Genomic DNA, 23,558 nt, shown 5'->3' on the forward strand with positions numbered 1-23,558 from the left:
ATGCCTTACAACTGCTGCCTGCCCAGCATCAGCTGCCGTACCAGCTGTGCTTCTCGGCCCTGCCTGCCTCCCAGCTGCCACAGCTGCACCCTCCCTGGGGCCTGCAACATCCCTGCCAATGTGGGCACCTGTGGCTGGTTCTGTGAAGGCTCCTTCAATGGCAAGGAGAAGGAGACTATGCAGTTCCTGAACGACCGCCTGGCCAACTACCTGGAGAAGGTGCGGCAGCTGGAGAGGGAGAACGCCGAGCTGGAGAGTAGGATCCGAGAGTGGTGCCAACAGCAGGTCCCCTACGTGTGTCCAGACTACCAGTCTTACTTCAGGATCATTGAGGAGCTCCAGCAAAAAGTGAGTCAGATATGGGGCATCTCAACTAATTCAAGCATGCATGGTATAGAGAAGGGAAAGAGGCAGAATTGTCCAAAGAAATGCTTTTAAGAGAGTTTGAGAAAAGCTTTGGGAGTGCCAGGAAAAGCAGGTAGGGTCAATAGGGTCAAGAGAATGGCCTATGGTCTTAAATTATAGTCAGCTGTTATCTCAATTAAAAATCCTGTGGAATTTCCACTCTTTCTTGGCCAAGTGCTACCTTATGAATTTTATAGCAGTTTCGTTAGTAAAAGGTGATCAAAGTCAGTATCACCTGAATAAAGACCCAAATAATCCAACCCTTGTAAATTATGAGCTATCATTTAAGACACACTGGATGATGGGTTCTTAAATGGAGTTCTATGAATTTGTTTTATTAGTATTTTGCTTAATACATTTAAATAAAATTGGTTTCCTTGGTAATCCTATGTATTTTATTGTATGCATTTAAGAACATTATTCAACAATAGGTTCATAGGTTTCATTAGAATTCTAAAGAGGGCCATGGTGCAGAAAATTTTCAGAACCTCATCCTTAGCTGAATCGAGTGTCTTAGTTCCATTGCAGCTGGTGTGCACAGAACTTTAAAGTGGGTAAAGCATGGAATAGACATTTGATCCTTGCAATATTCCTGGGAGATACATTCTACAACCACTATTATCTCCATATAAGATGAGGAAACTGGGTTTCAGAGTGGCTAAGTGACTTTCCAATGGTTATATAACTAAGAGGTTCAGGAGTGGGTTTCAAACCCGAATCTTTCTTTAAGACCAGTCATTAATGTGGTTTCCAATAATTAGTCACTTAACTCTTCTGGTTCTCAGTTTCCTTTTCTGAAAAGTTAGGAGAGTGGACTAGATGACCTCCAAGGGCTTTTCCAGCCCTAAATCTTTGATCTTAAGATGATCTTTCCACCACGCCACACTCCCCCTTTAATGTGTCCTGTCTTCTTCAGAGGCCTTGCTTCCTTTAAGCCTTTGGGTGGGTGGGTGGGGGCAGACTTTTCTCTTTAGGTGTCAGCAACGAATGATAGAAAATATGTTGGAATCTAAGTATAATCTAAGTATAATGAGGCTGGATATATGAGACTGGAGGTAACCTAATTAGAGAGAGAAAGAAAAAAAAGATGACTAAAGAGTCCATTTCTACCTGCCTGATATTTTTATGAAAGCTTCAGTTCTGAGCCTGCCGAATTGTAATAGGGGACTGGCTAAGCTAAGCCCTAGTAAATATGTGCAACATGGGCTGCCAATGCCACCCCCAAGTCCAATGTGGAACTTGAGCTTGTGTAGGTATTCTGTAACACATCTGGTCTATTAAACATTCGACAAAGAGATGAACTTTTGATTGGCTGCTGTGATGGCCCTAGGGTGCATTCAACAGGCACTAACTACCAGAGTGAGTTTTCTTTTTTTTCCCTGGTGGTAAAAGAGTGAGAGAGACAGGCTGTAAGCCTCTGGATGGGAAGAGGACTTGGGTCTTCTCTTAGATTTGGAAAAAGACTTAGACATAATCTAGTCTTACCTCCTCATTATGCAGCTGAAAAAAAATATAACCGTGAAGCCTAGAAAAGTTATGAAACATGCTCAAAGTCACAGAACTAGCTAGTGGCAAAGTCAGGAATAGAACACATGGTTCCAGACTCCCAGTGAAGCATATCCTTTCCTTTCTGTCATATTGCTTTCATATTGAAGCTGAATAATCAATAAATCTATAGAATATTTATTAAGCACCTACTATGTGCGAGGCACTGTGCTAAGCATCAAGGATTCAAAAGACAGTTCTTAACCTTAAGGAGCTTGCAATCTAATGGATTATGAAAAACAGGGAATTTGAACTGGAAATGTGGCATTATCATCCTCATCCTTTATGCAGATGACAGGACACTAGTTGATTTATTTTGCTTCAAGAAACAAAGTATTATTTCTAAGCATAATTCAGTTTGTAATCATTCATTACTACAGATCCTGTGTACCAAGGCAGAGAATACTAGACTGGTGGTGCAGATTGACAATGCCAAGCTGGCTGCTGATGATTTCAGAACCAAGTAAGAACTTTTGAACAGTATACTTTGCCCATCAACAAAATTAGTAGCCTCAACACGTAGTGACTTACCCATCCCTAGAAGTATTCGAACAGAGACAGGATGGTTGATTTCTGCTGAGCATTTTTAATCTGGGGTCTATACACTTCAAATTTTTTTGATAACTATCTTTTAATATACTCGGTTTCCTTCATAATCTTATACATTTTATTTTAAGCATTTAAAAATGGGATAGCTAGGTCCTGATCAGTGAGAATAATGAATCTGTAAAGTGGTCAAATTATTCAAATTCACATTGCACATTTCCATTGAGATTAAACCAATTATCATATTTTACATAATTATAGCTTTGGATAGCGTGAGTTTGAGAGCTCTTTATGAGATTCATTATTCACGCTAATTGGGATGAAGCTGCATTCTAAGAAGGAGGTTTATTGGCTTACAACCCCCAAAAGGTGAAGATTCCTTGGCCAAGGGGATCCCTAAATATCTTCTGACTCTACATCCTATGATCCCATGAGACCTAGAAGACTGGTTTGTGAGATATGGGGACTTTGGGTTTTGCTTTCTTTGCATGTCCTTTGACTTCTCGTCACATTTCAAAGGTACCAGACGGAACTGTCCTTGCGTCAGCTGGTGGAGGCTGACATCAATGGCCTGCGCAGGATCCTGGATGGGCTGACCCTCTGCAAGTCTGACCTAGAGGCTAAGGTGGAATCCCTGAAGGAGGAGCTGCTCTGTCTCAAACAGAACCATGAGCAGGTAAGGGAAAATCTCCAGACCTAAGTGTCTTATCTAGTGAGAAGCGACCCGACAATTCGGACTATATGTAGGAAGAAGGAAATGTATTTGCTATGCCCAAGAGAATAAATATTTCTTGCCCAGAAAACAACCTTACTATAGTCAATCAGTCAATAAACATTTATTAAGCACCTACTATATGCCAGGCCCTTGTGTTAAGTTCTAGGGATACAAAGAAAGGAGAAAGACAGTGGATGCCCTTGAGGAGCTCCTTAGAAATGATTAATCCGCCCTGCTCTGTTGGCATAAAGGTGTATGGTCATGAAATGGAATTGGTTAAAGCATTCCCCATAGTTTCATTGTACTCATTAAGCTTAGCATCAGCAGCAATTCAGAAACCAGCTAGACTTCTTTGAGGAGCAGGAGACAGCCAAGTGTTTCACACCATAACCAACCTGAATGTAGTAATCACGGAATCTTGGTCCCAAAGTCCCTGGCTGAAGGTTGGGCATGGGATGTTGTAAAAAAGAAATGAGAAAATTATTCGCAAGCCACACAGGAGACAGTCAATAAATGTTTGCTACTGAAGGCAATGATAATAGCTAACACTGCAAATCCTGTGTAATTGGCAAAGTGTTTGATATTTGAAAGGTAGGTACTACAGACATTATTGAGCCCACTTTACAGTTGAAGAAATCAAAGAGTGTTACTCAGGATTAGTTACACAACAAGCATTTATTAATCGAATACTATGAGTTAGGAAGGGCAGCTAGGTGGCACTGTGGATGGACAGCCCAGCCTGGTTTCAAGAAGACCTGAGCCAGCCTTAGACACTTACTAGCTGTGTAACCTTGAGCAAATTACTTAACCCTGTTTGCCTCAGTTTCTTCATCTGTAAAATGAGAAGGAAATAGCAAATCATTCCAGTGTCTTTGCCAAGAAAACCCCAAACAGGGTCATGAAGAGTTGGACACAAGTGAAACAACTGAACAATGTGTCAGTTGCTGTGTTAAGTTCTGGTAACACAAGGAAAGGCAAAAACACAGTCCTTAACCTCAAGGAACTTATATTCTAATGTAACTATGTGAATACAAGATTTATACAGAATGGGTTAGGAGGTAATCTGAAAGGGGTCCTCATAAATCTAGCGATGGTCCAAAACAAGTTTCGAACCCAGGTCTCTCCTGACTCTAGGCCCAGTGAGTCTTTTCTATTAGTACTCTCTGATAACGATATAGATGATCATGGTCCTAAGGATGGTGAGAGTGGCAAAGACAGTAATAAGGAAGAGTAAGAGGAAGAGCTACCAAACTCCAGGAGACAGTAAACACCGAAGGAAAAAATGAAATAAATGGGAAATAATCAATTCTGATTTCTCTATCTTCTTTGAAGAGGTGTGATAAAATGGATAGAGAACCAGTCTTAACCCCAGGAAGACTCAGATTCAAGTTTTGCCTTCAACACATACTGAGTGACTCTGGGCAAGTGACCTAGTGGCTTGTAGTCAGTAAGTGTGTGCCAGTGGAGGGACTTGTGCTCAGTAGACAAGTCATTTAGTGATCACTTGGTGCTCCAGGAAGGTCTTGGAGACTATAATTTGAAGACGAGCTGCTGACCTGATGGGTAAAGGGGGTTTCATTATCTGGGAGTTCCCTATACTAATGAAATCATAGGGTCAATCCCTGTGCCTATCTTTCCCCAGGAGACATGTAGATGGCGGCATAGTGGATGGAATGCTGAAGTCGGAAAGGACTGAGTTAAAATCCTGTTGTAGATACTTACTAGATGTGTTATCCCGGAGAAGTGATTTAACCCACCTGTCTCTTATCTGTAACCCATCTTTCCATCTATAAAATGGGAGTCAATAATGGTATCCATCTCGTAGGGCTGTTGTGTGGATTATTGTATGAGGGTGTATGAAAAATGCTTTGTAAACTTCAAATGGCTGTGTACATGATAACTATCAGTATATTCCTCAAGCTCTATGTCTCCAAAGAGCTGAAAAACTCAATTACTGATTCAAGGGAAAAACTTGCTGTGCCTTCTAATAATGCTCCCACAAGGAACTTTATGTACAGACTCATTTGTGCTGGGTCCCTCCCTCCTTTTTCTTTTTTTTTATTCTGGAACTTGACCATTACTTTATCTTCACCACCACCACCACCACCACCACCACCATCATCATCATCATTATCATTATTACTATTTTGAACAAAAAAAGCCTCTCTCCTTTTTCTTACACAGGAAGTCAACACCCTGCGATGCCAGATTGGAGAGAGACTTAACGTGGAGGTGGACGCTGCCCCAACTGTGGACCTGAACAGGATACTGAATGAGACCCGGTGTCAGTATGAAGCTGTGGTGGAGAACAACCGCAGAGATGTGGAGGAATGGTTCACCACTCAGGTGAGGGTCTGTTTCACCTCCTCTGACTCCCCAGAATGTCAGGCAGTATTTATCAACCCTTCTTCCCTGACTGCCTCACCACACCTCCTGACCAAGACTGATTCCTTTTTCAGACAGAGGAACTGAACAAGCAGGTGGTGTCCAGCTCTGAACAGCTGCAGAACTGCCAGGCTGAGATCATCGAGCTGAGGCGCACTGTCAACGCCCTGGAGATTGAACTGCAGGCCCAGCACAACCTGGTGGGTTGCCCCTTGGCTCTGAGTTCACCTTGTGGCTTCCGATGAAATAATCAATCAGTGACTCCACAAGCATTTATTAAGCACCTACAATTCACCAGGCACTCTGCCCAGTGCTAAGGATAAAAAAAGACAAACCATGAAATACTTCCTTCTTTCAAGCTGCTTACATTCTATTAGAGGAGATAACATGTCCATATATAAATAGATAAAAAGTTATTTTTTTTTTGAGGAAGGGAAGGTGGTAGCAATTGGAGAGGATCAGGAAAGACTCCTTATAGAACAGAGAACTAGGCCTGGGAATAGATTTCAAGGGTCTTTGAACTTAGATGGGGAAAAAAAATCACATTTTAATTTTCACTCACCTATAACTAAAATTGATCATTTCCTTTAATTATTTAAAGACCTGGTTCTGGAAAAGGATCCATAGGCACACATAAAATTTAAGAACCCTGGTAGAAAAGGTGTGGCTTGAGCTGAACCTTGAAGGATGCTGGGAATTTTAAGAGGTACTGGTGAGGAGGGATTATATTCCAGGCAAAGGGGACAGCCGGATGGAGTATCATTGAAGTAGCAAAAAGACCAGACTGGCTGGATCAGAATATTGGTGAATATTGGGTAATGAGGCTGAAGCAGTGGGTGAGGGCCAGGTTGTGAAGGGCATTAAATCCCAAACAGAAGGGGCTTATATTTTATCTTAAAGAGAATAGAGAGGCACTGGATGGATGAAGATAGAAGTATAAATAATGTTAACAGGTAGATGTCCAATTTATTCTTAGTTGTCATGATTGTGAGGTGACTGAGAAACTTAGGGAGACATTCTTGGAAGTGTCTTACACAGCCCTGGCATTCTTTTCTCTTTTCCATCACAGAGGAATTCTCTTGAAAACACCCTCACAGAAACCGAGGCTCGTTACAGCTCCCAGCTGTCCCAGGTACAGTGTATGATTGGCAACGTGGAGTCCCAGCTGGCTGAGATCCGTGGTGACCTGGAGAGGCAGAACCAAGAATACCAGGTGCTCCTGGATGTCAGAGCGCGGCTGGAATGTGAGATCTCCACATACCGTGGCCTGCTGGAGAGTGAAGACTGCAAGTGAGTTCTTCTGGGGATTTGGGGCAAAGCTGCATGTAGGGCTTTTCCAGGTCAGGGGGTTTTATACCCAAAATCTAGCATGGAACCAAAAGAGCAGGAAATTTGTTACCAAAGCTTGAAAATACTAATCTGTCTGCACAGACCTTAGTGGTATGTTGTTGGGAAGCACATATCTGCATTATTTGCTCTCTTCCCCCAATTTAGTCAATTAAAAAAATGCCCTTATCATTCACTATGGTGAAGGTATTTTCTCTTTCTGCAGAAAATAACAATTTTGGTTCTTTATCATTGAGTGGTTCCATTATAAGCTATAAAAGATAAGACCCTGGACTTGGAATCAACAAGATTTGGGTTCAAATGCTGCTTTAGAGACACTTATTAGCTGCATGGTCATGGGACAATCACTTAACCTTTCTGTGCCTTGGTTTCCTCATCCGTAAAATGAGAAGCTTGGACTTAATGGCTTCTAAGGTCTCTTCCAGATTTAGAACCATGATTATAGGTCCCATGATTTCATTTGTGTAAGGGCTTCCTGGGGAGGAGATTCCTCCATCAATGCAGGTCACCACTTTCTTGGCATTTTATAGTTACTTGTCCAGGGTCACCCAGCCAGTATACACTAGAGGTAGGAATTGAACCCAGGTCTTCTCAACTTTAAGATCAGCTCTCTGAACTGAAGTTATAATGGGAATTTGATGCATGCCTAGACTGAATAAAATGTCATCTTCTAAGTGAGTGATGCCATTTTAGGAAACTAGGCATATGCCAAACCCACACTACACAGGGTAAACAGTAAATCTAGTAGAGAAAAAAGTCCAGATTATCAGTGCTATGCCTTGATTTTTCTAGGACAAGCACTGAATAGACTCTTGACTATATGTATGTATACATATGTGTATACACACACACACACACACACATATATGCATAGTCTTTTCTGATTGTGTTGCTGTCAACATTGTACTTATCAGTGAGAAAATGATCCTCATATTCACATTTCCCTGATTTTGTCTCCTCAGACTTCCCTGCAATCCCTGTGCTACTACCAACGCCTGTGGCAAGCCCATTGGCCCCTGCCTGATCAGCAATCCTTGTGCCCCCTGCACACCTTGTGTCCCTCGATCTCGCTGTGGTCCTTGTAATTCATTTGTGCGCTAAATTTTCCAGCATCCCCCAGAGGGTGAAGGACAGACGGCTATTTGTTTCCAACCTTTGGGCCAGCCTCCTTCTCTCCCAATGATTGTATCCTGTCAAATAGAAGAGGCCAGGGAAAGAATGGGAAGAAATGTGCACAAATTCTCGCAAATGGAGTCAGGGATCCTAGGGGGCTAGGGTTTGCTGGTTCTACACATTCAAGTCCTGTGTTCCCAAAGGTCTTTGATCTTCAAATATTCAAGCATGATTCCCTTCAGAAAGTGTGACTTAACTGGCATCTATGATCCCCTCTTGTTACTTCAACCTCTCCTTCTCTCCTCGTAGTTCCCTTCTCATCCCCCAATAAACTTCTACTCTTGCAAAGCACTGATGATTCTCATGTATATTCATTCCTTTCAATGTGTATGATGTTTATATTTCATTAAAAAAAAAACCACTTGAAAGCAGAGGGTTACTCACTACCCTGGGCCTACAAGCAGCCACCATCATGAATAACATTTATTAATAGGAGAGGCTAGGAGACACTGTGCCTTAGGCACTGTATGGAATGGGCAGGAAGCTCCCTGATCTGAACAGGACATGTACTTCAGTGACCTGCAGCTTCTCTTGGTAAGAAGCACTCGTCACAGTTTCTAGATAAGTTCTTTGCTTTCCCTCCCCCCACCCCCACTCTGAACATACCTGTAAGGAGGAAATATACAGGGAACTGAGTCAAATTTATAGGAATACAAGTCATTCCGCAATTGAGAAATGGTCAAAGGATACGAATAGGTAGTTTTCGGAGGAAGAAATTAAAGATATCTATAATCATATGAAAAAATAGTCTAAATCACTGTTGATTAGAGAAATGGAAATCAAAACAATTCTTAGGTACCACATCTCTCCTGTCAGATTGGCTAATATGACAAAACAGAAAAATGATAAATACTGGAAAGGATGTGGGAAAATTAGAACATTATGACATTGTTGGTGGAGTTGTAAGCTGACCCACCCATTCTGGAGAACAATTTGGAACTATGCCCAAAGGCTTATAAAAATATGCATACCCTTTCACCAGCAATACCACTTCCAGGACTTATCCCGAAGAGATCACACAAGTGGGAAATGGACCAGTATGTACAAAAATATTTATGGCAGCTCTTTTTGTAGTAGCAAAGAATTGGAAATCAAGGGGATGCCCATCAATTGGGGAACAGCTAAATAAATTGTGGAATATCAATGTAATGGAATACTATTATGCTGTAAGAAATGAGGAGCAAATAGACTTCATTATAATTTGGAAAGACTTATATGAACTGATACTGAGTGAGGGGAGCAGAACCAGGAGAACATTATACATGATTACAGACACATGGTATCTGTAAGGACTAACTTTGATAGACTTAGCTCTTCTCATCAATGCAAGGTTCTAAGACAACTCCAAAAGACTCATGATGGAAAAAGCTATGCACATCCAGAGGAAGAATTATGGAGTCTGAATGCAGATTGAGGCAAACTATTTGCTCTCTCTTTTTTCCTTTTTTTCTCCTTTTTTGGTTTCATTTCTTCTTTCTCATGATTCATTCCACTGGTTATAATTCTTCTTTACAACTGGACTATTATGCAAATAAGTTCAATGCGAAGGTATATGTAGAACCTATATTGGACTACATGCCATCTTGGGGGAGAGGGGGGAGGAGAGGGAGGGAGAGAAAATTTGGAACTCAAAAACTTGTGAAACTGAGTAATATATGTAAATATATATAATATATGTATATAAATATATATAAATAAAAAATAATAATAAAAAAGAAGCACTGGTCACAGTTTCCAGATAAGCCCTTTGCTTCTCCCCTCCCACTTTGAACATACCTGCAAGAAGGCTCTGGAATGTCAGTCAAATAAATGACAGACTTTAACAATCACTTCTACCATCATCGGTCCAAATAGGTGTCATTGTTGTTTAGTGGTTTTCAGTCATGTCTGACCCCCCATTTGGGGGTTTCTTGGCAGAGACACTGGAGTGGTTTGCCATTGCCTTCTCCAACTTATTTTACAGATTAGGAAGCTGAAGCAAATGGGGTTAAGTGACTTGCCCAGGGTCATACAGTTAATGGTTTGCCACTTTCTTCTCCCAATCATTTTGCTGATGAAGAAACTCAGGCAAAGAGGGTTAGGTGACTTGCTCAGGGTCACACAGCTAGCAAACATCTGAGGCCAGATTTGAAATCAGGAAGATCAATCTTCCTGACTCTAAGTTCATCACTCTATCCATCATACCACCTAGCTGCCCCAAAGAATGGAGCCCCTTCATAGTAGTCTCCATGGGAAGCTAGACATTTATTCCAGGGGTCATGCCATTATTCACAATGTGCTGGAAGTGTCTTCTGGGGAAATCTTTTTGGAGTTTGTGGCAGGTCCATAGTAGCAAATCTGTGCCCTTCTGGCCTGTGTTTAACCCTTTGGACCCACCAGAAATCATGGAGGGCCAGCTCTAGTGAATGAAGTGGATGATCAAGCTGGGGAAACCTCATTTGGGGCCTAAAAGGAGGTATGACAAGAAGGTAATATGCAGGTTTCTTACATGGGGGTTAAAGGGACTCTGAAGGTCATTCCAAAAGAAGAGCTCCAAGTGTATTGGGAACAGAATTCTAGAGGTTTGAATGTCCTCAGACACATCTTGATTATTAACCTGTGAACCATGAACCAGTAAAAAATTTGATAACTGTACGTTGATATAATTGTTTTTATTTTTGATCCTATGCATTTTATCTTATACCTTTAAAAATATTCTTCGGAGGAGTCCATAGTCTTCTCTAGACTTCCAAAGGGGCCCATGACCCAAAAAGGTTAAGCACTCCTGACCTAGATCAACCTGCAACTGACCAAGAATTACCTCTATGGTAAACCTAAAAAGTGATTATGAAGCTTCTCCTCGAAGACCTCAAGTAAGGGGGAACTTACTACCTCCCAGGGTAGTCCATTTCACTTTGGATTAGCCCTCCGCTCTTCTAAGAGCTTCTTCCTTATAGCAAGCCCAAATTTGCCTCTTTGCAATATCCACCCCATTCATCCTAGTTCTGCCCTTTTGGGCCAAGAAGAACAAGTTGAAAATGTCTTCCACTTGACATAGCTTTCCCTCCCTACTGTCCCCATCTCCCCTTCCTCCCCAACTTTTCTGTTCTTCTCTCCCCTCCCTCCCCTTTCCTCTTCCATTCCCTTTCCTCCCCTCCCCTCCCCTTCCCTCTCCTCCCCTCTCCTCCCCTCCCCTTCCCTCCCTTCTCTTCCCTTCTCCTCCCTTCTCCTCTCCCCTCTTCTCCCCTCCCCTCCCCTCCCCTCCCCTCCTCTCCTCTCCTCTCCTCTCCCTCCTCTCCTCTCCTCTCCTCTCCTCTCCTCTCCTCTCCTCTCCTCTCCTCTCCTCTCCTCTCCTCTCCTCTCCTCTCCTCTCCTCTCCTCTCCTCTCCTCTCTTTTCCTCTCCTCACTTCTCTACTCTCCTCACTTCTCATTTACTCTCCTCACCACTCTTCTTTCCTCCTGTCTTCTCATTTCCTCTCCTCCCCTCTCCTCCCCTTCCCTCTCCTCCCCTCCCCTTCCCTCCCTTCTCTTCCCTTCTCCTCCCTTCTCCTCTCCCCTCTTCTCCCCTCCTCTCCCCTCCTCTCCCCTCCTCTCCCCTCCTCTCCCCTCCTCTCCCCTCCTCTCCTCTCCTCTCCTCTCCTCTCCTCTCCTCTCCTCTCCTCTCCTCTCCTCTCCTCTCCCCTTCCCTCCCCTCCTCTCCTCTCCCCTTCCCTCCCCTCCTCTCCTCTCCTCTCCTCTCCTCTCCTCTCCTCTCCTCTCCTCTCCTCTCCTCTCCTCTCCTCTCCTCTCCTCTCCTCTCCTCTCCTCTCCTCTCCTCACTTCTCATTTACTCTCTTCACCAATCTTCTTTCCTCCTCTCTTCTCATTTCCTCTCCTCTCCTCTCATTAAATCCCCTTGTTTTTCTAATCAACCCTCATTTCCAATATTGTCAGAATAACTTTATAGCTTCTCAAGGAAATTACTTCAGTGGTAACTTCTCTTTCCAAACATCTCCTCCACCTGAAAAAATTCCACCATCAGAAACTTATTCCTTTCTTGGTTTTTCCACTCTGAATCTCGTTTATGAACATATTCCAGAATGCTTATAAATAAAAGTAGCATCACTACACTTGAGTCCCAACTCCTATATATCAAAGTATGAGAGGCTGACAGTATGACATAATTTCTTTAGCCACAATAATGTGTCTTCCCTTCTGTCATTAGGCAAGCACAGAACCTCAGGATAAAGGGCCATTAGCTGTTGCCTCTTTGCTGCTCATTGTCATTCTAGTTTCGGAGTCTAGATGATGTCATTTGCAATGAGGGACATGAATCATAGCTGCCATTCTGCAGGACCTAGCAGCAGGAAGAGAACTCCACCCCCTAACCCTGGTCTCTTCACTCATCCACCCTTCTATCCTTGAATCTCTTTCTGACTCAGGACTGAAATGTTGGTGTGATTGGAAAGGAAGCTTGAAATCTGACATTTCCCACAATGGCTCCTGGCCCCCAAATCCCTTTCATATCCTTAATCCTTGTCATTTTATAATATCATTGGATATTATGCATGGAATAGTGAATGGATAGCTGGCCTCAGACCTAGGAAGACCTGAGTTCTAGTCCTACTTCTGACATATCCTGGCTATGTGACCCTGGGCAAATGACTCAACTTTTCAGTGCCCTGGGCAATTTTTTAAGATTATGAGTTGCAGAGATGGTGCTCACTCACATTAGTAGATGGAGTTTCCTCAACTGGAAGTTCCTTACACCAATAAAATCACAGGTCCGGCCCCTATAGTCATTGAATGTTAGAATTAGAAGGGACCCTAAGGTCCCTACCCAAATCACGAATCATATTTATAATACTTCCACTAACAATTAAATGCCTCCAGTCTGTCTTCTAGTGAAGATGGCAGTCTGAAAGGTCATAGAGGATTCCAGCTCTCTTAATACACTCTCAAATATATATTAAATATAAAATGTGTAATGCAAATATAAAAATGTTAATTTGATATTTCAAAGGAAATGCAACAAGAACCTTCACAATTAGGCCTTCCTTTGAGTTTTCTAGGTTATACACCAGATGCATTCTCATGATCTGTTTTGGTTAAGATTGATTCTCTTCATCACTGGTCTTTGGGGAGAGCCTTCTCCTGAAAACTGCTTTCCATTATTTTGTCTTCCTATACCTTCTTTTCCATAGCTGAGTCCTTTGGCAAGCCTCTCGACCACTGCCCAATAAGCGTTATTTTTCTCCTGTCTTTCCTGTACACCCTTGTATCTTTCACTCAAATCGTGGTTCCTGTATTACCTTTGATCAATAGAATTTCCAATATCATCATGAGTCTCATGGCCTTGAGGGAAATGTGCTAGTGAGGAAACTGAGACACGTGGAAGCAGTAATGATCCCCTATTCTCTGTTAGGGTATTTTCCAGAGAATTTTTCTGTGATTGTGCTGGTAAACAAAATGGGCTCTTAGCACTCAGTTCAACCAAGTGTCCTTGAAGAGTTTGGCTTTTGTTTCCTTTGATTAATTCAGTGTATTTCATTGAGTCTTACTAGGTGCTAAGCCTATGTGTGAAACTTCCAGGGTCCTGGGGGGGTGCTAACTCCAAAGCCAATCGTAGCAGACTAAGTTCTGGTCATTCAGATGACATTTGATGATGTCTGAAATGGTATAAGAAGAGAAGACAGAGCTATTTGCTCAGGGCTCTCACTCTTGGTGGTGTGCTGATGTGGAGACTCTGGGTAGCTGTAGCTAAGAGCTCTCCAGCTTTTAAACCCCAATGGTGGGACTTTGTTAAACTCTGGTAACTATGTACTGGAATTTGAATCAGACAAGGTCTGTCTGTCGATGTTTGTACTTTGTTTGTATTTTGCTCTGAAGTTCAGGGTGCTGGCTTTTCCCTCTGAACTAAGTGATATTTGTATTCTGGATTAAAATAAGCTTGTTAACCCCCTGACATTGCTTTCCTTAGTAAAGCAGATCAAAAGAACCTGGGCTTTTGCAGCGTGCTGGTAGCATGCTTGTTGTTGGGCTTGTGTTGGTCTTTCACCCCTGCAACAGCTGCTAGCCAGATTGTTGAAACAGTGATAAAGGCAAGAAAGAAACACCAGAGATTGAACTTCTTTCTAGTCAATTGAGGCCACTGCCAGTTGTCTTGACTCATGTCTTGCCACTGGACTCGGATGACTCTGGAGGAGAGAGTGAGGCTGATGACTTTACACAGCTCTGTCTCACTTCAATCCAATTCACTTGCAAGTCAATACATCACCCTCTTGATGTCACTGGTCCTCTTCCAGAATGAAGGACGAACAACAAGTGGGTTACATGATTGTTCCTGGGGAGTTTCAATCAATCAATCAACCACTCTACCGATTAGCAAACATTTAATAAATACCTACCACGTGCCAGGCACTGTCCCAGATGCTAGGGATACAAAGACAAAAGTGAAACAGGCTATGCTCTCAAGGAGCTTACAATCTAGCCAGACACATACAAAAAAGATATAAAACAGACAAAATGTAATTTGAGCGGAAGGTGCCATTAAATCAGGGTGGGGTGGGGAATCAATCTTGAGAGCAATCTTCATCTAACATATGTGGTTCATAGAAATGATTTTCGTGTGTGTGATATTTATAAAGCATAGGTATGACTGTGTCACTGTCCTGCTCAATAAACCTCAAAGGTTCCATACTGCCTCTAGGACAAAATACAAAATCCTTTGATAGGTACATAAGCCTTAGGCAACCTGAACCTCCAAACTCTGTTTCTTGGCTTATTCTACATTACTTCCCTTCACACATTCTGTGGTTCAACCAAACTGGCTTTCTTGTTGTTCCCGTCTCCAAAATCCTCCATGGATTGGATGCACTCCCTCCTCACCTACATCTCTTAATATACCTAGCTTTCCTCAAAGTTCAAGTACCACTTCTTATATGAGTCACCCCCAGGAGATAGTTCCCCTCTCCAATTCCCTTGCATTTATTTTGTATGTGTTTTATACATGAGAGGTAGTGTGGGTTAGTGCATGGGGACCTGGCCTTCCACTTAGAAAAACCTGGTTTCAAGTTCTCTCTCTCTGATGTTTATTAACTGTGTGAAGGCGGACAAATCACTGAACTTTTCAGAGCTACAAGCTAGGTCTTGATTAGAGTAAATAATGTGTCCTGTGAAGTGGGCTCATATATTCAAATTCACACTACTCAAAGTTATAATTATGTAAAATATGATAATTGGCTGCAGCTCAGTGGCAATATATAACAAGAATTTGAATAATGTGACCACTTCAGGGATATATTATTCAAACTAATGGGGACTTAGCTGTAAAAGGTAGAGCTGGAGATAGCCTACAGGGGTAGAGGAAGTTTTCTCCTTAGTAGTTACCTAGACCAGTGAAATCATAGTCACAATACTTTTTAAAAAAATGCTATCCTCCTTCAGAGAAAGAACTGATATTGTCTGAATACAGACTGAAACATACTATGTTTTCTCTCCTTCCCTCCCTTCCTTCTTCCCTCCTTCCCTCCCTCCCTCCTTTCCTTCCTTCCTTCCTTCTTTCCTTCCTTCCTTCTTTCCTCCCTCCCCCTCTCTCTTTTTGCTCATCTTTTTGTACAAAATGACTAATATGGAAATGTTTTACATGATTGCATATGTATAACCTATATCAGATTGCTTACCATTTCAGGGAGGGGGAAGGTAGGTAGGTAGGGAGGGATATAATTTGGAGCTCAAAACTCTAAAAAAAGTTAATGTAATCGGTGAAAAATAAAATGTTATTAAAATGCATTTTGTCAATGAGGATCTGATAAATGTTTAAGAACTAGTTCTCAAAAAATGTGTCCCACACGTTTAAGTTTAATCTGCATTAACATTTTTTTCTCTATTACTTTCTTAAGACCAGACAATCAACAAAACAATAAATCAAGTCCTGATTTGTACCTTGCCAATTTTCTGAGGTATAAATGCTAACACTGGTAATTTAACAATCAACTCTGGTGAGCCTTTTGAGCTGGCTCCAGCATGCCCCTGGCCTGATAGTATACAATAGCCGTAAGGGCAGGGATAATCTTTTTTTCCACTTTGTTCCTGTTGCATAGATGAGGCATTATAAATGCTTGTTGATTGTTGCTGCTAACATTATTTACCAGTCTTGTTTTTAAATTTAGCAGTAATCACGAATCAACATTGTTATTTCTTGGGGGCTATCTCCTCTTCTTCTGAATTTAACTCTGCCACTAGATTTCTGTGCGATGTTAGGCAAGTCACTTCTGCTGTCTGTGCCTCGGTTCCCTCATCAGTAAAACAAGGAGTTTGACCTAGGCCCTCTCTAAATTCCCTTCCAGTTCTAGCATTCCATGATTCTTTATAAAATGCTTCTTGCAGAGGGACTTCAAAATAGGGGTCCCTTGCTCTTCACTTTCAACTGAGATGATGATAATGTCACAGTTCTAGAATTAGATGAGACCCCAAGGCCATTGAGTTCAGCTCCCTCATTGTGCAGAGGAGGAAAAGGAAGTCAAGAGAGTTAAGTGATTTGCCCAAGGTCACAAAGCTGGTAAGTAGTAAGGATTTGAACCTAGACTGATGGATGCCAAAGAACAGAAACTCCAAAGTATTCTTTTCAAGTCCCCCTTAGATGGTATATAATGTATATACATATATATGCATATATATATACATATATATATGCATATATATAGTATTCCTTTCAATGTCTCTTCAGATGGAATTTAGTATTACAATGCCACCTCTTTCTGATCCCTCCTCAAATAATCATGAATATACTTACCTAACAAATTATATTCCCCTGTCCTCTGCCCTTACTAGAATGTGAGCTCCTTGGGGGCAGGGAAATTTTTATTTTTATTTTTATTTATTCATCTTTCTATCCCCAGTGCTTATCATACTACTGCCCACAAGTACTTATTTAATAAATGCTTATTGGACGGGACCAATTGAGACATTTCCCTCTAGGTTTCTATTGATACTTTTTGACCCTCTTTCATAAGCAGTTCAGCCTATACATCTATCTGTTGATTAACAGTACATTATCTGAACCCAGCAGGGTCCTTGATTTCCTTAGTGCTCTTCCTAGGGTTCCCACAAAGGGAGTTCAGGAAGGGTATAGACGTGAACAGCCATCAGGCCATAGCCTTTGTTTCTGTAATGACAGGTCTCTTAGATCTCTGGAGATATTTAATTAGCACATTACAACAATGGCATTTGCTTGGCTTCTTTTGAAACCTTCCTTTAATGTCTATTTTTTCCTGCCCAATCTGGTGGAGTAATTAGCCAATGAAGGGGATCAGTCCTCTTGGTCTGATCAGTTGAAATATACCAGCTGAACAGAATAACAGAAAGCCAGGAAGAAAACACAGGGCATATAGAAGCATCTTAAGAAGCGATTTACATGATTCTTCAAAGCATAGATTCCATCTGTGGGTTACAAGTTTGTTCTTCCATTTTTTTTCTGACCTGGCCTTTGCAATAGAATTCATATTTAGGGCTGGAAATAACTTTAGAAGTCACTTAGTCCAACTCCCTCATTTAATAGGTGAGGAAACTGAGGCCCAGAGAAGTTGTGACTTACTTAGAGGTCACACAGCTAGTAAGTGTCTGAGACAGGATTTGGACTGAGGTCTTCCACATCCACTTTGCCAATGGTATTAAACTCAAATAGAAATGGGCTTACTAAACTGTGGCCTTCTAAACATAAGGATCTCTGTGGGCAAATATTGACTTAGAAAATCGCATATTCATATTATCTATGTTTTATTGTATTTTTATTTATTTTGTTAACTATTTCCCAACTACTTTTTAATGTTTTGGGATGTGCTGGAGAATATTGCAGGCTATATATGGCCTATAGGCTGTGTGTTTGTATATACTATTCTGCCAAAGTGAACTGAGACATTAGTCCATACCTCATTTTGCAATTCTCCTCCTTTCTGATCATTACTCCAGATGCCAAGGTTTCCCACTGCATCCTGGGCCATCTCTAGTTGTCCTGATCTATATCTGGCCACTAGACCCACATGGCTCTGTAGGAGAAAGCGAGGCTGGTAACTTTGCACAGCCCTCCCTCACTCAAATCCAATTCACTTGTACGTCATGGCATCCTCTTGATGTCATGGTTCTCTTGGAGAATGAAGGACAAACAAGAGCAACTCCAGCTACATCAATGATGGAAGGGGCTGGGGAAGAAGCACAGATTTTCAGAGTAGGAAGGCACCTCTGAGGCCATCTAGCCCAGGAGCCTAGAAACTCAGACAAGTGGTTGCCCAGTCTCTACTGCAAAGTCTCTAGTGAGGAGAGGCCTGCCACCTCTTCCAGTGAGCCAGCCCCTTTCACATTTGGACAGCCCTAGTTCAGAAACTATTTGTAATCCCTCTTCCAAATAGGTCTCTCAAGTTTTCTCTCCTCTGGGCTAAAAAAATCCTCATTTTCTTAAATCATCTCATTCATCTCTTTATTTATTCATCCATTTATTTATCTACTTCTTTATCCATTTATTTATTCATCTTTCTCTGTATCCATTCATTCATCTATCTGTCTATCCTTCTCTCCATCCATCCATCTACCCATTCTTTCATTCACTTAATTATCTATCTATCTATCTATCTATCTATCTATCTATCTATCTATTTTTGTATATCCTCCAGTCCTCTCACCATCTTACTTTTCTTCATTTGGATGTACTGCAGTTTGTTAATATCCTTCCTCAAATGTGATACCCAGAACTCAACACAATATCTCATATGTGGCCAACCAGAGTAGAGCACAGCAAGCCATGTATTGCTTCCCTTGTTCTGGAAATAATGTCTCTTTTAATGTAGTCTATGGCTGCTAGGTGGCGTAGTGGATGGAGTACTGGTCCTGGAGTCAGGAAGATTCATCTTCACATGTTCAAATATAGGCTTAGACACTTATTAACTGTGTGACCTTGGGCAAGTTGCTTAACCTTGTTTGCCTCAGTTTCCTCATCTGTAAAATGAGCTGGGGAAAGAAATGGCAAACCACTCCAGAATCTTTGCCAAGAAAACCCCAAATGGGGTCATGAAGAGTCTGAAACAACTGAACAACAACAAGCCTAGCATTAATTGATGTAGCTGCCAAAGAAGGAGGCCATGTTCAGATTTATCCAGCTAGCAGTCCTTTTGTAGTTTTTATAAGGCTAGGTTGAAACAGGGCTTGATGTCAGTTGCCCAGGCACTATTTGGAAGGATATTAGTTCTCACTTCTCTTTGCTCTGCTTCGCCTCCATTAGAACAGGTAGTAAAGAGCTCTTTGGCTATCAAGGATGTTTTCTTCAGGCGAGAGGTTGGACCTTCTGTTCATTGCTTTGCTATGGAAACATGTTGTAGTTCACCAGTAGAATATAAGCTCCTTGAGGTCAGGGATTGTCTCACTTTTGCACTTGTATCTCTACAATGCCTCACATGTTTGTTAGGTACTTAAAAATTGCTTACAAATTGACAAATAAATAAGTAGTTTATAACTTGGGCAAATGGTGGTGCAGTGGATAGAGTACCAGGCCTGGAGTCAGGAAGGCTCATCTTCTTGAGTTCAAATCTGGCCTCAGACACTTACTAGCTATTTAACCCTGGGCAAGTCACTTAACCCTGTTTGCTTCAGTTGCCTCATCTGTGAAATGAGTTGGAGAAGGAAATGGCAAAGCACTCTGGTATCTTTGCCAAGAAAATCCCAAATGGGGTGACAAAATGTTGAACATAACTGAAAAATGACTCAACAACAGCAAAAGTTTCTATCTTCTTTATTCCTGGTCCTGGATTCTTTTCCTTCTGTGTTTGTCTTTGACATACCCAAAGGAAATTCACAGCAACATACCGCTCTTAGTAAATCCCATTTCTGAATATCTATATCTATTAAATGAATAAATTGGGGATCATGCATTAGTCTTTTAATAATATTTACAGAAAGTTTGACTATACTATTCTTTTAAATAGTGAGCTCCCTTTACCCTTCTGAAAGGACTAAATTTACAAAAATTCAATTTAGACACATTTTCCCTGAGTCTCACCCATACAACTTTCAAAGGTCACTCTCTCCTTCCCGCCTCCCCCCTTCCCCATCACCAAATTCAGTGGCCTTTTCTCCATTCTCCCTCTCCTTGTCTTCCCTGATGCATTTGATATTGGTGCATACCCTTTCCATTCTCAAATTCTCTTTTTCCTTCCTTCCCATGATACTACAGTGAGTTCTTTTTCCTCTTCCCATTCCTCCTCTTCTACTTCTCTGACATGATTCCTCTTCCCCCCTCAGGATGAGGGTTTCTCAAGGTTTGCTTCTCATTTACTTTTCAATCCCCAAATTCCCTTGGAATTCTCATCTACTTCTGCTACTTCATCTTTTATATTGCTGTTTGAGCCCCGATATTTCTCTTAAGCTCTAAATCTTTACATCTCCAATTACTGGTAGGACATTTTTTCATCATATGTTATAGTGTCACTTTAAACTCAATATGCCAAAAATTCAACTCATTCTTTCCCCTCCTAATATGATTCTTGTTTGTATTTGGTTTGTTTATGTCGATCTCCGGGTCAATTATTCAAATTACTTATTTAAATTATTCAAATTAATAAGAATTTATTAAATACCAATTATGTATATAAAAATGAAAACTAAATGGTCTCTAATCTTAAGGTGCTTTTTTGGGGGAGGGGAAAGAAAGGGAGAAGGATATAACATGTATAAATGTAAATGAAAATAAAAAATATATGAAGTAAATACAAAATAATTGGTGGAGGTGATAGAGTGGGGAAAAACAGGGAACAGGATAGCACTAACAACTGGCTGGTGTGAATTCATGTGTGAGGAATCAGTACAGGCCAAATGGAAGAGGGGGCACTCAACATGAGTTGAGTTTTTAAGGAAGATAGAGGTCCTAAGAGTCAGGGGTGAGGAAGGAGGGCATTTCTGGGATAGGGGACAACCCATGGGAAGGCAGGAAGATGGGAGGTGGAATGGGATGGGAAATACCAACTAGGCCAGTTTGACTGGAATGTGACATATATGAGGAGGAGTAATATGAAATATGTAGCAAGCTCAAACTCTATAACTCTCCTGATTTTCCCCTCCCTGCCACCCCAGTATCCAACTGGGCACCGAGCTTTGTTGATTCTTCAAAAAGTTTGTATCTGTCCCTTCCTTTTCTTGCCTAATGTAACTACCATAAACCAAGCCCTTAGCTCCTCATTACTATGCATTTATAAAAATTTATGAAATTGGTCTTCATGGCTCTAGTCTATCCTCTCCAACCCAATCTAAACACTGCAGCCAGATTATTCTTTCAAAAATTTGTGTCTTACTTCCCTGATTAAGAACCCAAAATGGCTACCCATGGTTTACATGGTAAAATACTAACACTCAAGCCTTACATTTAGGGTCTTTTATAGTTTGACCCCCGTGTATCTTGCCAACTTGGTCTCCCACTACTCTCCTACATTTGTTGTTATTCAGTCATTTCAGTCGTGTCTGACTCTTTGTGACCCCTGTTTGGGGTTTTCTTGGCAAAGATACTGGAGTGGTTTGTCATTTCCTTCTCCAGCTCATTTTACAGATGAGAAAACTGAGGCAAACAGGGTTAAATGACTTGCCCAGGGTCACAGTTAATAAGTGTCTGAGGCCAGATTTGAATTCAGATACTCCTTACTCTAGGGAGGACACTCTACCCATGGTACCACCTAGCTTCCCTAATATTGCTCTCCCATATAACCCCAACAATTCTAAAACTACTTTGTTGATTGTCTCCTAAACACATACCCTGGGCTTTCTTCTTCCACACTGTGTTGAAACCATTTCTTCTGTGAAAAGCACTAGTTCTGAACTTCAAATCTTACTTCTATCTGTGTGACCTTAGGGAAATCCCTTAACTTTCCTGGTCTCATTTTCCTAATCTGTAAAATCAGGCAATTGGGCTGGATGGCCTGTGATATCCCTCCCAACTCTAGATCTAGTATCCTATGGAATGGCCTCCTTCAGTCTCCCTGCTTATGGAAACCATTGCCATGGAAACAGAAATATCAGAGCTAGAAGGGCCATTAGAGGCCAGAGAGTTCTGCTCCCTCATCCTCTGTCTCCATCACTTAAGGACCAAGTCAAAACTCACATTCTCTGTGACATGCCAGCTCATGGCGAGCTCTCCCTCCTTCTCCATGCCAATGTCTGTACCAGTAACATTTACCATCTACTGCTGACACTTAAGCTCCCTAAAGAACAGAGTGCTTTGTAAACCATAAAGTGCTAAAGAAATAATAGGCTATTGTTATTGCTACTGCTCTTAAGCTGTGGAAGGATACAAAACCTGACTCATTTTTTGTCTTGGTATCTCAGTGCCTAACACAGTACTTGTCACATAGGAGTAGAGACTAGACCTGTGCTTTCATTTTAGGGATAGGTAGCTCCCCAATGAGGAGACTCCCTCTACCAATGCAAGATGGCACCTTCTCTGAAACTTAGCGTCTTAGAGTTGGGGATGGCTAACTCACTTGTCTGGAGTCATATAACCATTATGTGTGAGAGACAGAACTCAAACTTAGATCTTCCTGGCTTCAAGGCCGGCTTTCTGTCCATTACATCTTACTGCTTCTCCATCTAGTACTCAATTATTGCTTGGTCATTCAGTCATAACCAACTCTTTGCCACCCAACGGACCATAGAGTGCCAATAGAGCATCCGCGGGGTTTTCTTGGCAAAGACACTGGAGTACTTTGCCATTCCTTTCTCCATTGATACAAATAGGTGTTTAATAAATGTTCAGTTGAATTATATTATGAGTTATCTTTTTGAGACTCAAGTCTTATCGCCCCACTGGACTGAGAGCTCACTGAGGTCAGAAATAGTGCCTATACTTCCTTATATCTCCTGTCTAGGGCCTATCTCAAGTTGTTGTATATCTTAGGTGCTCAAAAATTTGTGAACTAGTGGAATGATTTACTGAAGCTGCTCAGTTTAGAATAGGAGATATGTGAGAAAGGGAGAAAAACATCTATGACTTTGGCCACCTGTAAAAGGAGTCAGAAGCAGAGTCAAGCTAATACCAAGGAGTCAGGACACTGGAGCTAGGTGGCAAAGCAATATTGTCACCTTACCCACCAAGCCAAATTAACTATGGCTGACATGAGGGCTTTAATGATTCTACCTCTTTGAAGCTAGACCCATGAAGCTCTTACTTCACTGACAAAAGCTCTAGAGAGGAGTCCTGACTTAGCAGGAAGCCCAAGTAAAGTCTTTTATGAGGTGAGGGACTTTTCTGAGGGATGTAAATAACAAGCTGAGGGGAAGGGCATTTGAAAATTTGTGGGGTAAAGAGGTAAAAAGAAAGGCGTGGTATTCCATCCACACCCTCTGCTGAAGGCCTATAAAGGCTCCTTGGTGGACAGAGATACCATAACCTCATCAGGTCTGGGGACTAGTCTTCTGTATCCAACTGAACAACCAACCACCCTACTCAGCACC

At 41.6% G+C, this 23,558-nt stretch overlaps 1 protein-coding gene across 1 annotated transcript; it reads left to right on the forward strand.

Moving 5' to 3' along the window:
- Positions 1 to 8,044, forward strand: LOC118846425 (keratin, type I cuticular Ha1-like). Its single transcript, XM_036754949.1, has 7 exons — positions 1 to 348; positions 2,331 to 2,413; positions 3,016 to 3,172; positions 5,396 to 5,557; positions 5,671 to 5,796; positions 6,666 to 6,886; positions 7,906 to 8,044. Exons 1-7 carry the CDS (start codon positions 1 to 3, stop codon positions 8,042 to 8,044), a joined length of 1,236 nt encoding a protein of 411 aa, XP_036610844.1.
- Positions 8,045 to 23,558: the final 15,514 nt, after the last annotated feature.

The sequence above is a fragment of the Trichosurus vulpecula genome, chromosome 4, assembly GCF_011100635.1.
Source record: "Trichosurus vulpecula isolate mTriVul1 chromosome 4, mTriVul1.pri, whole genome shotgun sequence".
In the NCBI taxonomy this organism is placed as follows: domain Eukaryota; kingdom Metazoa; phylum Chordata; class Mammalia; order Diprotodontia; family Phalangeridae; genus Trichosurus; species Trichosurus vulpecula.